This window comes from Rissa tridactyla, chromosome 8 (assembly GCF_028500815.1).
Source record: "Rissa tridactyla isolate bRisTri1 chromosome 8, bRisTri1.patW.cur.20221130, whole genome shotgun sequence".
NCBI classification, from domain to species: domain Eukaryota; kingdom Metazoa; phylum Chordata; class Aves; order Charadriiformes; family Laridae; genus Rissa; species Rissa tridactyla.
The window spans coordinates 51,264,168-51,278,882 of record NC_071473.1 but is presented as its reverse complement, the minus strand read 5'-3'; the positions used below and the strand labels follow the sequence as shown (position 1 = coordinate 51,278,882).

The 14,715-nt window shown below is 40.5% G+C and overlaps 1 protein-coding gene across 1 annotated transcript; it reads left to right on the top strand.

Annotated features, from left to right (window-relative positions):
- The first annotated feature begins 2,236 nt into the window (after positions 1-2,236).
- TACSTD2 (tumor associated calcium signal transducer 2) lies at positions 2,237-11,459 on the top strand. Its single transcript, XM_054211734.1, is given in 2 exon segments — positions 2,237-6,373; positions 6,376-11,459. Coding segments are annotated over 2 exon segments (915 nt in total). The 5' UTR covers positions 2,237-5,964; the 3' UTR covers positions 6,882-11,459.
- Positions 11,460-14,715: the final 3,256 nt, after the last annotated feature.

Sequence of the window (14,715 nt, the reverse complement as noted above, 5' to 3'; positions counted from 1 at the left end):
TTTTGTAGCTGGCTGATTTCAAACTTTCCTGGTATCCAGTCTGAAGTTTTATTCAGTTGTAGTTTGATACATCATCTGATTATTTTTTTATTTTTTTTTTTACTTTTTTTTCCCCATTGATCCCTTTGGTCAAGTGGCTTTTTGGCATGTTCTTTGCCATCTCGCTTCTGTATTGGGGAGAAAAAGCTGGCAAGTTTTCCTCTTCTCAGTAGCGGTTGTGCTTGTTTCCAGTGGAAACGATAACTCCTGTTTTATTACAGGTTGCAATCTTTCTGGTCTTCCATTCTGTGGGGAGAGAGTACGTTGTTCTGCCGGATTGTTGCGATCTGTCCACTTCTAATTGCCACTGTTTCCTGTGGAAACAAGAGCTCTTGATTGATGGCAACCTTAGTGCAACAAGCAGAAAAGTCTTTGCCTTTTTAAAGAAAAAAAACCCACCAAGTTTTATATTCAGAGTCTCCTCTATAATGTGCAGTTCAATAAGAAAACGTCCTGGTTTGTATCAGTTCTTCAATTATAATTTCATACAAGTATACATTCAGATAAATTAGTCCTAAACAGATTGATCTTGAGAAGCTTTTTTGATTGGAAGTTGGAAATGTTTCACGAGCTATATCACTGTGAATCTTCGTAGAAAAAATGTGCTTAAAATTTTGCTTTCTAAATCATGAGGGAACTTGTATGCAGTTATTAATATTTACACAAATTTATCTTGGGCAAAGTTTCTCAGAGAGGTCTAAAATATATTTGAAAACATGAATCGAGCAAGACCTTGGGTTTATATCTAGAGGGGTGACAATGGACTCAATTCTTATTTAAAAAAAATATATATGTGTGTATATATCTAGTCTTATGTAATATAAATGGAATTTTAAGATTTTATATGTTTACATTTTTAACTTCGGCTTTTCCTTTGTATGAAGAGTCTGAAAAGCTTTAAAATTGTGGAGTTGCATCCCAAGGAAGGAACTCCTTTACAGGAAGTTAACGTTACTTTTTTATCATGCCTCGCAAAACGTTCATCTCTTTCTGTTAGCGAGTGGAAGGTGCAGAACCCGATCATACGAAAGTGTAAGCCCTTGAATCTGCATTGGGGCAATCACTGGGTATCAAGAGCTGTGGACTTCAAAATATTGGTGAATGTTCTCTGCTCTCCTCTATGTTCAGACCTGCTGGTGCGCAGCGTTAGATCCCACTAACAAACTCGGGGGATCCATGTGTGTAAGGCATGGTGACTCACTCTGCATATATCCTAAAATGTCATCTTTGGGACTTCCTACTTAAAAATATTGCATGGCTTTCTCTGTGTCTAGTTTAAAGGACGCTTTTGGTGAGAAAGCATTCCTTCCCTACTTAGTTGTGGAGTGGTCTGCAGTGGAAGGTGTTCTTTTGCAGTTTTGCATAAGTTACTCTCTAGAAAAATCGCACAGGATAAATGTATGTACTAAAAGCTGTAATTAGTTCTGATTTGTAGGAAGAGAATTCTAAACCTCTTGTGTAACAGCAATATGAAGTAGATAATGTTCTCTGTCCACACGCGGTCCGTTTCCAGCCATTTAAGGATGGATGTCAGTATTTCCCACGTAGAGGTAACGATGTGCTGGCTGCTTCTCTCTTTAATGATTAAAATGCGTTAAAAGTAATACAGTTGTATTAATTGGATTTAACAGTGATGTTACAGAAGCATTTTGAGTAAAACATACTTTTGAAGCAGTTTGTCTCTTGAGAAGAGGAGGTGGTGCAGTATCGAGCCTTTGATACGCACACGAAGACTCCAGATTGTCTGGGAGTTCATCGGCAGGGTGCTGTGCGAGGAGATACAACCACTGGTACCGCTGTAATCCGGCATCACCACATGATAACGCATGTGAACTGGAAAGACCGCATTTGTGATGCTAAGCAATAATTTTGTTGGCAGGAGCCATGGTAAGAAAATCACTAACCTACTTTTCATAATTTATTTTGACTGTGTGATTAATAATGAGTTTGGCAGTTGCATGCTTCTAAAGAGATAAAAATCTATCTTACTAATATTACCAAGTTGTGCTACCAAACACATATAAGGCATTAAATATTTTTATTGGGAAGCTCACTGGAGGTTTGGTTTTTTTCCATCCAGCAATCCCTTCCATGCTCTCTTTGTTGTAATGTACCTGTTGCGGCCTAACACCCGATTTCTTTATGCAAGAGCAGCTGCTGCAGCTGGCCGAGCTGTTGCTCAGGAGATGGGAAAGGGTTGAGTAGCGAGTAGAATGATACAATTTAAAGTGGAAGAGTCAACAATCTAAAAAACAAATAAACAAAAAAAAACCCCCACAAACCCAAACCCCGAAGATGTAACTTTTGGCAAATACCCTTTATGGGCATTTGTTGGCTGAGTCAAGTTTTGCTGTCCCAGTTATCAGCAGTGCTTCTTCACAGGGAGATATACATATGTGTGTGTGTGTATAGCCTTGTGTTCCAGGGGAGGGAAATGCCTATATCTTATTTTATTTTTTTAAATAAGTAACTTTCCAATAACAAACAAACCCCAAAACCAAATCCCAAACCAGCCAAACAAAACAAGTTAACGCTGGTGCCACTTGATATGAAATACTTTTTTTCCTTTCTGTTGCTGCTTTGACATTCCCTCCTGCTGCCACGCAAGGGTCTGCTAACAAAGGCCGCACCTGCAGGACCTGGAAGGGTGTGTTCCACGTTTGTAACAGCTTTTTGTCTCTTGAGCTCAGATCTGGTATTTCCTCCAAGTCTGGAACAATAACGCGGTGATTCAACTCAGTGCAACACCACCAGAGGGGGCTTTGTCACAGCTGATACAAAAAGGTTTGAAGTAAGATGAAAACTGTTCTTACCAGTGCCTGTAAACTTCCGGGTAGTGATTACATGTTGCGGGCAGTAGCCGTGTACCTTGGTATAGATTTGTTTCTTTCGTTTGTTCTTACAAACCCTCTGCTTTAGTCTCCTTCAGAAAACTATCCCGTAGTACTTTGTGGCAGGGATGCCAGGATGGCAGATCTGTATTTCCCACGGTTTTCAGAGTCCTGGCTGTAGGATCGCTACAGTAACGTAATGGGTTTGGTTTTGTGGGCGACTCCAGTGAATTCTGAAGGTGATCATCAGATTACCTTTCAAACAAATTTGATTCAAACGTGGTGGTTCTACCTCTGTTTCTGCCAGCAGCAGGAGCCAGGCGAACCCTTTCCTGCTGTGAGAATTTGGTCTGCTGGGCGTTACTGAGCAGTGAGGACAGCGCCGTGTCAGGGAAAGGGATGCGTGGAGGTGGCAAACAAGTGGCGTGGAGGTGTAGAGCGCACCCCGGCCTCTGCAAGGGGAAGGAACGGTGCTGTGCCGCTGCTGCCAGCCTCAGCGAGGAGATAAGGGACATCAGGGTGCCTGCAGGGTGACTTCACCCGCCCCCACAGAGCCGGCGCTTGGGAAGGAGCCGGATGTCAACATCCCAGTGAACACTGTAGTCATATTTGATACTGAACAAAGTATTTAATGGCCTAGATAAAAGCATTCTGGTTGTTTAATTGGAAATGTCTTGCTGTTTTACATAGACCTAGTGCCCTATTTTTATGAGATTTAGAATTGTGCTGAGAAATTGTTTCCATGGAAGCAGAGATCACTAAAGAAATAATGCCCTCCACATTTCCTACAGGATTATTCCTTTTACAGCCTACTGTTCTAAATAATTAACTCTTGTAGTGCCATTACATCTTAGCATGGATTAAAGGAAATAATACTTTTTATTTTTTTAGTGTCACAGAGATATTTTTATATATATATTTGTATATAGGTATTTGGAATTTTGTCTTTAAAATACGTCTGTTCTGTCCTTATTTACAGAGGGGGAACGCCACCAGTGCAAAAAAAGTCAATGGAAAAGTGCACTTTCTTTGGCAATTTACGCAGCTCTGTCAGGGAAACTTAAAATTATTCTTCCTTTGCCCTTCTCGTGCCTGAGCTTTTTCTTGTTCTCTTGTTCTACGCTTTTTGCTTGGTGACGGGTATATTCTAAAACCATCGTCATGCTTCTGGCCACCTTTGAGGGAAGAGACAACACAGATTTTAATTCAGGTAACAGCAATGAGAATCTTCCGCCAGCAGGGAAAAGAGACCATCTCGTTTAGTTACCCGTGTTTTTTCTTCCACATCTTCCTTTTGACAAACCAGTCAATTTTTCCGTACTTCCCTGTAAGTGTCTGTAAAAAGGGGAAACTGTCAAATGATAATACGAGGCTGCGACCAAACATGAATGTCTGTAAACATCATACAAGAAAAGTACTAATTACCAAAAAGGCCCGTTAACTGCCCGTCCATACGGGGCTTTCTGGGCAGGAGGGCAGCGCAGCCCTCGGCTGTATAGACGTTGCCGTCGCTTCACTGAAGGCAGTTGTGGGCTGTAAGGTTATGGCAGTTGAGGCTCTCTCCTCCAGAGAGAAGAAAAGCAGAACGTACCCTCTCTGAAGTTCTTGATGTGAAACAAAATAAAGACAAGAGATGGGTATGTAGGTGACAGTTCAGTGGATTTTGACGTTGAAGGAAGGATGTAAAATTTTTTTAAAAAAGCAGATTACTATAGGTAATATAAGTAATTAATTTTTAGAAATTAAAAATGGGAAAAGAGTTACCAAACTGTTATCAAAGAATCATCAATATGACAACTTGAAATACCTAGCAGTTTTAATAATAATTTTAACTGCAGATCTCAATTCTTTTCTGAGAAAGGTAACTACTGTTAGGGGAAACGGAGAGGTGTGATAACGCACTATAAAGGAGCCAAGAATTATTTGAAGAACTTGCCTCACCGTTGCTCCTTCAAGAGGCGTATGTTTCTGTGGCTTATTTAGAAATAGGTCCAGCTGCAAAGTTCAGCTCCAGATTGTGCCCTTCTCTGGTGGCAGAGGGTGTTTACGTTGGGGAGCGTTTAATTTTAAACCGATACTGTGTTACAGATACTTTCTGGCAGCCAGGATAAGTTCCCACTGTTCACGCTGACGCAAGCCATGGCTCCGAGGAGCCCAGCTTGCGTTGATTTGACGCGGGGCAGGCCCTCAGGAAAGCAGCAGCACAGGTAGAAGGAGCTGATGTATACACTGTTCTATGGTCGTTACTGGTCCCAAAATAATGATTTATAAAGTGTCTGACAGTGTTTGACAAATCAGATGAATGGGACTTGCTTAATGCAAACTGGAAAATATCTTTCAGCAGCTGCCCCAACACATGGAAGCGGTAACTCATGCTTTGTAGATCATTAGGACGCTTGGGAGCTACTGGAGTGTACTGCGAAAGGCATTACTCAAAGTTCAGATTGAAAAATCTCTTCAGAAACAGCTAACAACTCTGTAAAGGTAATGCAAGCATGAAAATCGTCATTCCTAGTATTGCCTTGGGATGAGCACAGGCCAGAGGAAAGGAGCGAGAGAAGCTTTCCGTGCTGGAAGGCGAGACTGCGCTCCTGTGCCCTGTCAGTAGGAGAGCAGCCATCAAACTGATGAACAGCCGTTCCTCCGGAGTTGGCAGCTACTCCAGGGTTCTGTTGCAGCATACACAAATGTGTATTTGCATAGTCCATACAAAGCCTAAAGAAGGAAAAGGGCAAGCTGCTTGTGCTTTAGTCCAGAAGGGAAGCCCAGGGTAGGATCTATGCTTCAGGTTGGCTTTTGTCTTTTCCCTGTTGGTTCCTCATCAAGGAAGAGGGATGGCAGGCAGCTGGAGGCAGGCACCAGTGCCGCTCCCTGCCAAGTAAGAGCTGAAAGTGCAATCTGTTGACTTCTCTAGAATTTGGGTACAAGATGCCAGTTGTTTTTGAAGGAGAACCTGTTTGGTGGGTCTGATTTGAATCTTGATAAAGGGAGCAGCACACCAGCATGTACAAACGAGTAAACTCCATGAATGGATTAAAGCTTCAGCTATTGCCTGCTGTCACCCGGGACTTCATCCACGCTTTTCACCTGCAATATGGAGCCTCTCTTGGGGGTTTTGCTGGGTTTGATTCTGGCGGCAGCTTCATCAGCGCAGAACAACTGTACCTGTGCGACCAACAAGTGGACAGTGTGTGCCCAGGACGGATCTGGGAACTGCACCTGCGTGCTGGTAGGTTCAAATCACAGGGTAGACTGTTCAACGCTGACTTCAAAATGCTTGCTGATGAAGGCAGAAATGACTCCCCTGAAGGAGAAGCGCTTCTGGGGCCAGCCCCGTGTGCTGTTAGATATTGATGGCATTTACAATCCAGACTGCGAGGACAGTGGTGTCTTCAAAGCCAGGCAGTGCAATCAAGCAGCTACTTGCTGGTGTGTGAACACTGCCGGAGTCAGAAGAACTGAAAAGGGTGACAAAAGCCTGAGTTGCGGTGAACTGGTTAGAACATTGAAATGAAGCACAAAAAAAGGTCCCGTGCCTTCAATGTTACCAACATAGAAGATGCCCCGAGACATCTGTTTGAGAGCCGATACAAACTGCACCCCAAGTTCATCACAGCCGTGAAGTACAATTTCCCGCTTATCCGAATCCAGCTGAACCAGCAGGGCTCTGAGAAATCGAGGTGTGACGTAGATATAGCTGATGTGGCCTATTACTTTGAAAAAGATATAAAAGATGACTCCGTATTTCGTTCTAACAGAACGTTAACTGTCAATGGAGATGCTCTGGATATTGAAAAAATAAGGATTTACTATGTTGATGAAAAGCCCCCGCAGTTTTGCATGAAACAGCTGGCTGCTGGCGCGAGTGCTGTGGTGACAGTGGTGACAATGGCTGCTGGCTTTGGCATCGCTGTGCTGGTTATTCTGAGGCGGCTGCGGACAAGAAAATATGAGAAAATTGAGATGAAAGAAATGGGTGAAATAAGAGCACCAAGCTTACAGCTGCCCTGATCTGGGGAAAAAAAAAAAAAGGCATCTGAAAAAAGAAAGGCAACAAGAAGGAAAAAAAACCAACCAAAAACCAAAAGGCACAAGATACAAACAGCAAACGGCCTCAGTGTGTGTGGATGGATTTGGAGAGGTTTTCTTCCTTTTTAGAGGAATTTATACAGTGTTCTAAATTATTCTAGTTTAGTAAGAATGGCTTTTATGTATAAACTAATCTGGGTGTCAGTTACCTAAATATTTTAAATGACTCCCAAATTAGAGGCTAGGAAAACTGTTACAGCTGTCTATTTAGCATAACGTAGAATGCTTTCGCTTGTACTGCAGGCCTCGTTCAGCTTGCTTAAATAATCTTTGAGTGGTTCTTGGTGTAACTGGGTTATACAGCTGCTTTTCTATTGGTAAAGACTGTTTTTAAATGTGGGTGGGTTGGTTGGTTTGTTTGTTTTAAGCTGCTGGAACTCCTTAATCGACAAACAATTTTGGAAATATTACTAAATAACCAAATAAGGTTGTGATAAGATACTCAACGGCACCAGAGGCTTTTATATAGAGTCATTTGTTAGGAAACATCGCTGCGGTCTCTTCCAGGTGTGGGGATCCCAAGTTTCCGAGTTTGTATTCAGGCAGCACCGTGAGCTATTCCCACTTGTGCTCTTTAACAAGGGTCTGACACTCCCCGTCAGCAAAGATCCCTTGATCCCGCTGCAAGAGTGAGTTCACCTTGGGGTTCTGCCCAAATTCAAACTCTGGGAACAGCTTTCTGTCTACCTAAATTCCCCTTGCAATTTTAATGGGAGGAGATATTTTTCAGTATTGTACAGCTTCACAGGGGTACTACACAATGCTTCAGGACAAGCTGAAAAAGAGCCTTATTCTAGTAGAGCTGCAGGGGGAATTTAAGAGCAAAGTGTAATTACTAAAGGTGGAATCTGGCCAAGACACTAGAACTGGACTTCTTCGCTACCTACTCATCTGCTGCTTTCCTTGTTTGGGAGGTCATATCCACCGTGAAGGACATCTTAAAGAAAATAATTCTAGTTGTTAAATATTGAAATATTGGCAGTTATATTCTCTGTACGGTGTACGGATGTCGTGAAGTCCCATCCGTCTAATCTGCTTACATTCAAAATGAGACCGCAACACAGAGGCACTGCACCAGGATCAGCTCTTTTATTTTGCTAATTAGTTTCAACATTACTAGTTTGTAATTCTAATAACAGTCAGTAATGAGCTACTTCTAGGGCAAACTATTAAATATACATCTCTGATTCTACTCAATGAATCAGAAACCAGGAAAAAAAGTGAAGATGCTTTGATTCTGTTTCTGCCTTTGTTCATATCGAAGAGATCTGCTGTTCGTAGGGGTGGGAGTGTTTGTTTAATATTTTTTTAGCTCAACATCCACCATCTCCATTTAATCTCATTCTTGTTCACTTACCTGCTGGAAACACTTGGGCTTTGGCTACATAGGATGGGGCGGATGCATCACGTTTCCCCAAAATTAGATTTTTATGCAATTGCATCAGCAGTATTAATGAACTCAACAACTTTTGGAGCGGGGTCTATAATTTATTGTGTGCCTTATGGCAACGTGCCCAAGCTGGTTGTGTATCAGTCAAGTATATACATTAGTACTGATAGAAGATGAAGTGAGAATTTAATATCGAGGTTGAATTTTCCCAAGTCATAGGAAAATAGAGAACTCAGCCTCACTCCACGCAATTTTGCAATTAAGCTTTTATAAAATGGATTAAATTAAAAATCTAGAGCTGAGCAGCCCTCAGTGCTGAAGAAATGTAGGATCAGAATGAAAATTTTCCAAGTAAGTACAGTGCTTAACCACTTCCGTAACTTATGCAGAGCTGATAAAAGCTATGTGCTTGAGAGGTTGGTGCTTTCCTTCCATCAGGGAAGATCATGAGCTGTGCTATCTTTTCTAGGGATCTACTGCGGTTTTCAACATTCTTTTAAAATCGCTGCATTTTTCTTGTTTCTGTCATAAGAAATAAAAAAAAAATTCAAGGTGAATGATGAGATTTTGTATTAAACATGTAGGCGTATTTTGATTAGGAGAGGCAAAAGTGACTAACTGTTGGAAAAAAAACAGGTAAGAGTTTCAGCATTTCTTTGGCTCTTGCCTTTCTTTTTAGAAGCGGAGATTGAGAAGAGAGGCTGTTGTGGTGCCATTCATATTTTTGTTAATCATTAAAGGACTGCTCCATGAAAATCCTGTGTTGTGGTCAGTTATTTCCTTGCTGGTCATGAAGCACCAGTAGAGTGCGTACTGCTAGGGGACTGGAAATGCACTAGGGTTGTTTAATAGGTTGTTTAATAGGAGTGATAAAGTATGTGATAATTATGTGTCTGCAATTAATCAAAAGAATGAGAAGATTAATGGCTGTGCAGAGCTCAGAGACCCTCTCTTTTGGATTAGAGCATTCTACTTGAATAAAGCTTTGTAAAGCTACTGTAGAATCTGGACTTTAGTAAACCAAACATACCCGTTGCTCCTGCTACATACTCATTCCTCTCCTGCTGCTCCAGTCATACCACCTCTTGGGCTATATATTAGTATCTTTTTTGCACGTGGTAAATCAAGTATTTTACTGTAACAGTCCGTGACGTTCAGCTGGTTTGACTTTCTGTCCAGTGCTGTTCTCACTGAAAAGGAGAAAATGAGTTCCTTGTCAGCTTTAAATTTTGAAAATTTAAAGTTCTCTTTTATTATTCATTCTAATTTAGAAATTTCTAGTTATCCCTTTCCTGATTACATCATCCTGTTTTAATGGTGTGTTTGTTCATTGTCTTTAATTAGGCTTTATACTCTTTGCAGTAGGCTCTGTGGGTACAGCCAGCATGGGAACAGTGATGGTGGTTTTCTGTTGTAGACGGCGTTGGCCGACAGCTTTTAAGTAGTGCCCTGAACAGCGTGATTAACATCAGTCTTCTGTCAGTTTCTGTGGGGTCTGCTCCGGCATAAACGCATTCAGGGGAATGTTTTATTTTAGAATACTGTTTTAATACTCTGTATGTATAAAAGCATATGTATTTATGCATCTATCTGTGGGTAGATGATACAGAAATAAACCCGTAGTTGATATGAAAGATGCCTTTCTGCTATCACCCACCTGTATGAGGTAACAGTGGCTATGCTTGCTTTAACCACGGTAGAGCTGTCTGCTGTCTAAATTACGTTCTGCAATTCCAACTGCTGAAGGGCTGCCTTAGAAAGCTCAAAATAACCACTGGTAGAGAACAAAAATCCTGTCTCTGTGCTAGGGCTCTGAAGAGGACAGTGCTGCCACCTTCGTGCAACTGCACAAAGTGGGTTTGGGCCTTTGCTTTTAACTCTTAATTAAAACTTTTTTAACCGCTCAAGATCTGAGGCAAGTGCCAGAAGCAATGCCAGCACTACAGCAAGGAAATGAAAGATAAGGACTCATGGAAGGATTAAAACCCTCTTAAACTCTGTTCCCTCTATTCCCCCTGGTAAAATCCATGCCTGCTTATATATGCAAGTATGTATTCTTGAACGCATTGACATAAAATCCCTGCATTAGTTTGCAAATGACTGGTGTGTGTACACACACGTCCATTCCCACACCTATACTTAAGGACACACACGTGACTTATTTATGTTAGAGCAGGCAAGCCCCAGGGAAAGCTTTGTGGCAGCAGATCCTACATTGCATTCAGCCAGCCTGCAGCCTGCTCTAGCCCTTATCAGTGGCAAAATAACACAAACCTGCTGCTGTTTTGGAACAAAAAAGAATCCTCTCCCGGTCCCACCTTCCCCCGATTAAGAATAATCTCTTTATGGATGTTTAAACTGGGATTATGACCAGATTAGGTTAACGATGTGGAACAAAATGCCTGCCACATAAAAACACCCAACCCCTCTCTTCTTGTTTAGATGGTAAAACACCAGCATGTCTGTGATGTTAAGCACTTAATGACAACTAGAGACAAGATCCCCTCAACAGTCCTTAAAATATTTAAAATTTGGGGAATCACCTTAGAAAAAACAAACTAATTTATTGCTTGCGTATCAAAACCATTTTTTCATTGAATAGTTAAAGAAGTAACAAATTGGCCCTTCATCCACTTCTCCTTAATTGGACCAGTTAATGCTATTAAGCAGATAGTCTTCCTCGTGCAGGTATAATTATCCTTTCCAAAGCATTTCCACTGATTTGCCTCAGGGTTTTAAGTACTGCAATTACCTCTTTTTTTTAAATGCTAAAATTAATCTTAAGTCATTACAGTTACTATTAAAGCAGGAAAAATCAACTTACAGAACTTTTACAATTATTATTTAGCAGTTCTAACAAAATTCCTTGTACCAGGATTTATCTAGTTAAAATTTCATACACGCCAGACAGCCTGACAAGATTCACATCTCGTTTTCATGACGATCCCTATTCTCCGAGGAGTAACACTCTTACAGTCCTACTCCAGCACAAATCAAGCGCCACAGAAACAATTAGGGAGACTTTGTATTATCTAAATGAAAGACTGAATGAGAATAAACTTCTAATTTTCCACTGAGATTTTCACATGTGGGTCCAACAGTACTGGTGGCATATGCACCCAACCTTTTTCGGCTTTTTTTTTTTTTTTTCCCCAAATAAACATCTGTCCTTAAAAGGCTTGAAATGAGAAATCTCAGCATTTTTGCTAGTCTGATTGCACCCAGGAAAGCAAAGTGCAACTTACTAAGAAAGGAACTGGATGTAGCTATGCTGTAGCCATGGCACTCTGCAGTGCAGACACACTCATTTTTAGCACAGGTCTGTGCAGTTCTCCTTTTTTTCTTCCTATCTTCATGTGCTCTTTTCTGTTGTTGGAAATAAGACAGCTTTATAATTATCTCAATTCTGCTGAAGGACTTAAGCAAAATCTCTTGAATATAGAAAGTTAATTAATGCTTCCTTTTTTCAGTCTCTCCAAGTAAATTTTGCATTTTAGAGCGCTAGTAGAAAAATTCTGTGATATTTACTATTTTCACTGATGTTTTTAAGCAGGTCGGCTTCTTTAAAAGTTTACAAAGTATGTGCTAGAATTAGAAGCTAGAAGAATAAAAAATAAAATTCATAATAAAAATAATAAAAATAACAAAATCATTCAGTGATAGAGTTTCAGAATTTCTGCCAGTTTTGCAACTTAGCATTCAAGTTGCCCTCTACAGCGCAATGGTTGTCAGATGTGGCAAGCCGAAAGCAATACCTAATGCTGGAGTTCATTTTCATTACTTCACCTTAGGGCCCTCAAAATGAGAAGCTCCTCAAGTGTATTTAATCTGAATATTTGTACATGTGGTTCCTTAAGTCCCAGTATCTCGTCTATATTCCTCTTACCCCCGAGAAGAAGAAAAACAGAAAAATAGCTAATGCACTTAACCCTAGGCTGAGGAGTGTCCTGGGCCGGCAAGGTACACATCACTAGTGCAAGTCAATGTAGGACTGGCAGCACTAAGTGATTCCCAGGAATGCCAGTGCTGAATAAACGCACTAACAAGCTGGACATCTGGGACATCAAAATCAATTCCCCAGTAGCGAGGGATCTTCTGAGTCTTTTACTGAAAGTCTTTCATTAAAATATTGTAAAATAGCGAGCAAAGACAAGACCACTCCTTCCTTACAACCTCTTCACAGATGTTTTGTAAAGGGCTGTACTATCAATTAATACTTAGTTTTTGCTTGGATTTATATAAAAGCCAAATATTTTATAAGGAGATTTTCATTTGAAGCTGAAGACTGTACATTTTAACTGTCAGCTTTTTAATTGTGATGATCAAAATTGGTAGCAGGAGACTTTAATATCAAATTGTTTCCACCTGGATATACAGAAAAATATTTTCTATTTAAACTGTTTTTCATTACTTTTATTGGATTGGACATTTGCTTGCATAAATAATTTCATACATGTACAAAATCTCATCCAGTTCAGTACAACTACTTATACTGAGATACACAAATACTAATGGACACAGCTACACGGGAAAATTCTACCTGTTAAAGAGTTAATTGCTTAATTGTGCTAAGGACTACAGCATAGTGTATCTGTACAGTATATGTGGACAGCAAAAGCTTTGATAAACTCGTATTTAGTCAGTCAAGGGGTTTTGATATTAAGTGGTTTCCTCCACTGCAACTTGAAGCAAAGATTTGGGGACAGGCAATGATAAATGACTCTGTGAGCTCCATCCTACCACGTACAGAGTTCACAGGTGTTTCATATGCATTTCATCTTTGGGGAAAAAAAAAAAAAAAGACAGCTGTGAAAATGCTTCATGATCTGAACTCACTCTACAGATCAGTTTTTCAGCAATGAAATTCAGTGCCGTGCTGAGGTTCATCAGAAAACCTATACATCACTTATGACCTCTAAGTGGGTCTTACGCAGTCTTAAGGCATGAAAGCTTGCCTTCTGGTCTTCTTCAGAAATGTGAATTACAGTCTTTTTTTCAAGAAGAGATGAGGCCAGAAAGCAAAATCTCAGCTACAAAGCGAGTCTCTCTAAAGCACAGAACTTCCTTATTTCCTCAGAAAAAAAAAAAGTTCTATGTATATATATATTCATTAAAATTCAAGAGGAGCCCTGGTGTAAGTGACTAGTTAGAATGTTGTTTTTCTTACTGTATGTCTGTTTAGAGAAAAGCACCACTTTGTAACTATCTGATTGCTCAACTATTTGACAGATTTTCATATAGAGACATTTAGCGTTGGTATCTGATAGAGATATCCTATAATTACCTGTGCTGTGTTTGTTGCCTCTCTGCTTTGAAGTTTTAATTATAACTGATGCCACTTGGGGAGATTTTAGAAGTGCAGAATGTAGAACGCAACTTTTAGCCCCATCTTTGCACACTCAAAATATCCATTGAGTTTAACAGGAATTTAAGCAAGTCAGGAATGCAGAAATAGCTCCTATACCCTCTACGCAAACAGAGTTAAATAATGCAACGGGAGAAACAAATAACAGCAAAAAGAAATATGCAAAGTGAAAAAACATTTTCAGCAAACTTGAAATAAAGCGGAGACTCCGTGAGGTGGAAGAATGGCATTTGCTCCACAGAAGAAATGCTAGAAAGCTTTCACGCTTAGCTTAGGAACAGAGAATTCTACATAAAGGCAGCAAGAAAAGCAGGTAAATACTAAGTCTAAGAGATCAGGACATTAAGCATCAGGAGACATTAATGAAAGCTTCCACCTCAGTTCTTCGTTTCTCCACAGCTGGGAGAAACACACGCCTGAGGTTAGACAAAGTGCTTTTCTGCTGCTACAGCTCAGCTGTTTTTGTGACTGGAGCTGACAGTCACAAAAATCAATGCCCTGCTAATTGACTTCAAGATTTTACTCCTCATGCCTCCCATGATAATGGAGGCTGGGCAGCCTTAACGGAACCGTGTTTGCTGAAAACAGACTTTCTACCCGTCACTACATAAAGTCACTTCTTAGCCTGGACTTCAAGATCTGGTCAGTATATATTTTCCTTGGCATCAATGCTTAACACTGTCACAGGAGAGAGCCTCTGTAATAAAAAGGCATAGACTAGTGAGTATCTCAGCAAACAATGAACCATATTTGAATGTGCTCATACACAGAATATGTGACTGGTGACGGCAAAGATCTGTGTTTCTTCACATTTTGCAATGAGAGGGCCTTTGTTTACATGCAAAGCCCCAGGGCTTGTATGAAGCCTGGGGTGCCTTGTCATTACCATACATCCTAGTCTCATCCTTTCACGCAGCATATAACCTGGTTTTTGCATCACATCATTTCAGATGTACTTTGATCAGCTACACGAGTAGGCCAGAAGTTACATATTAGGTTAG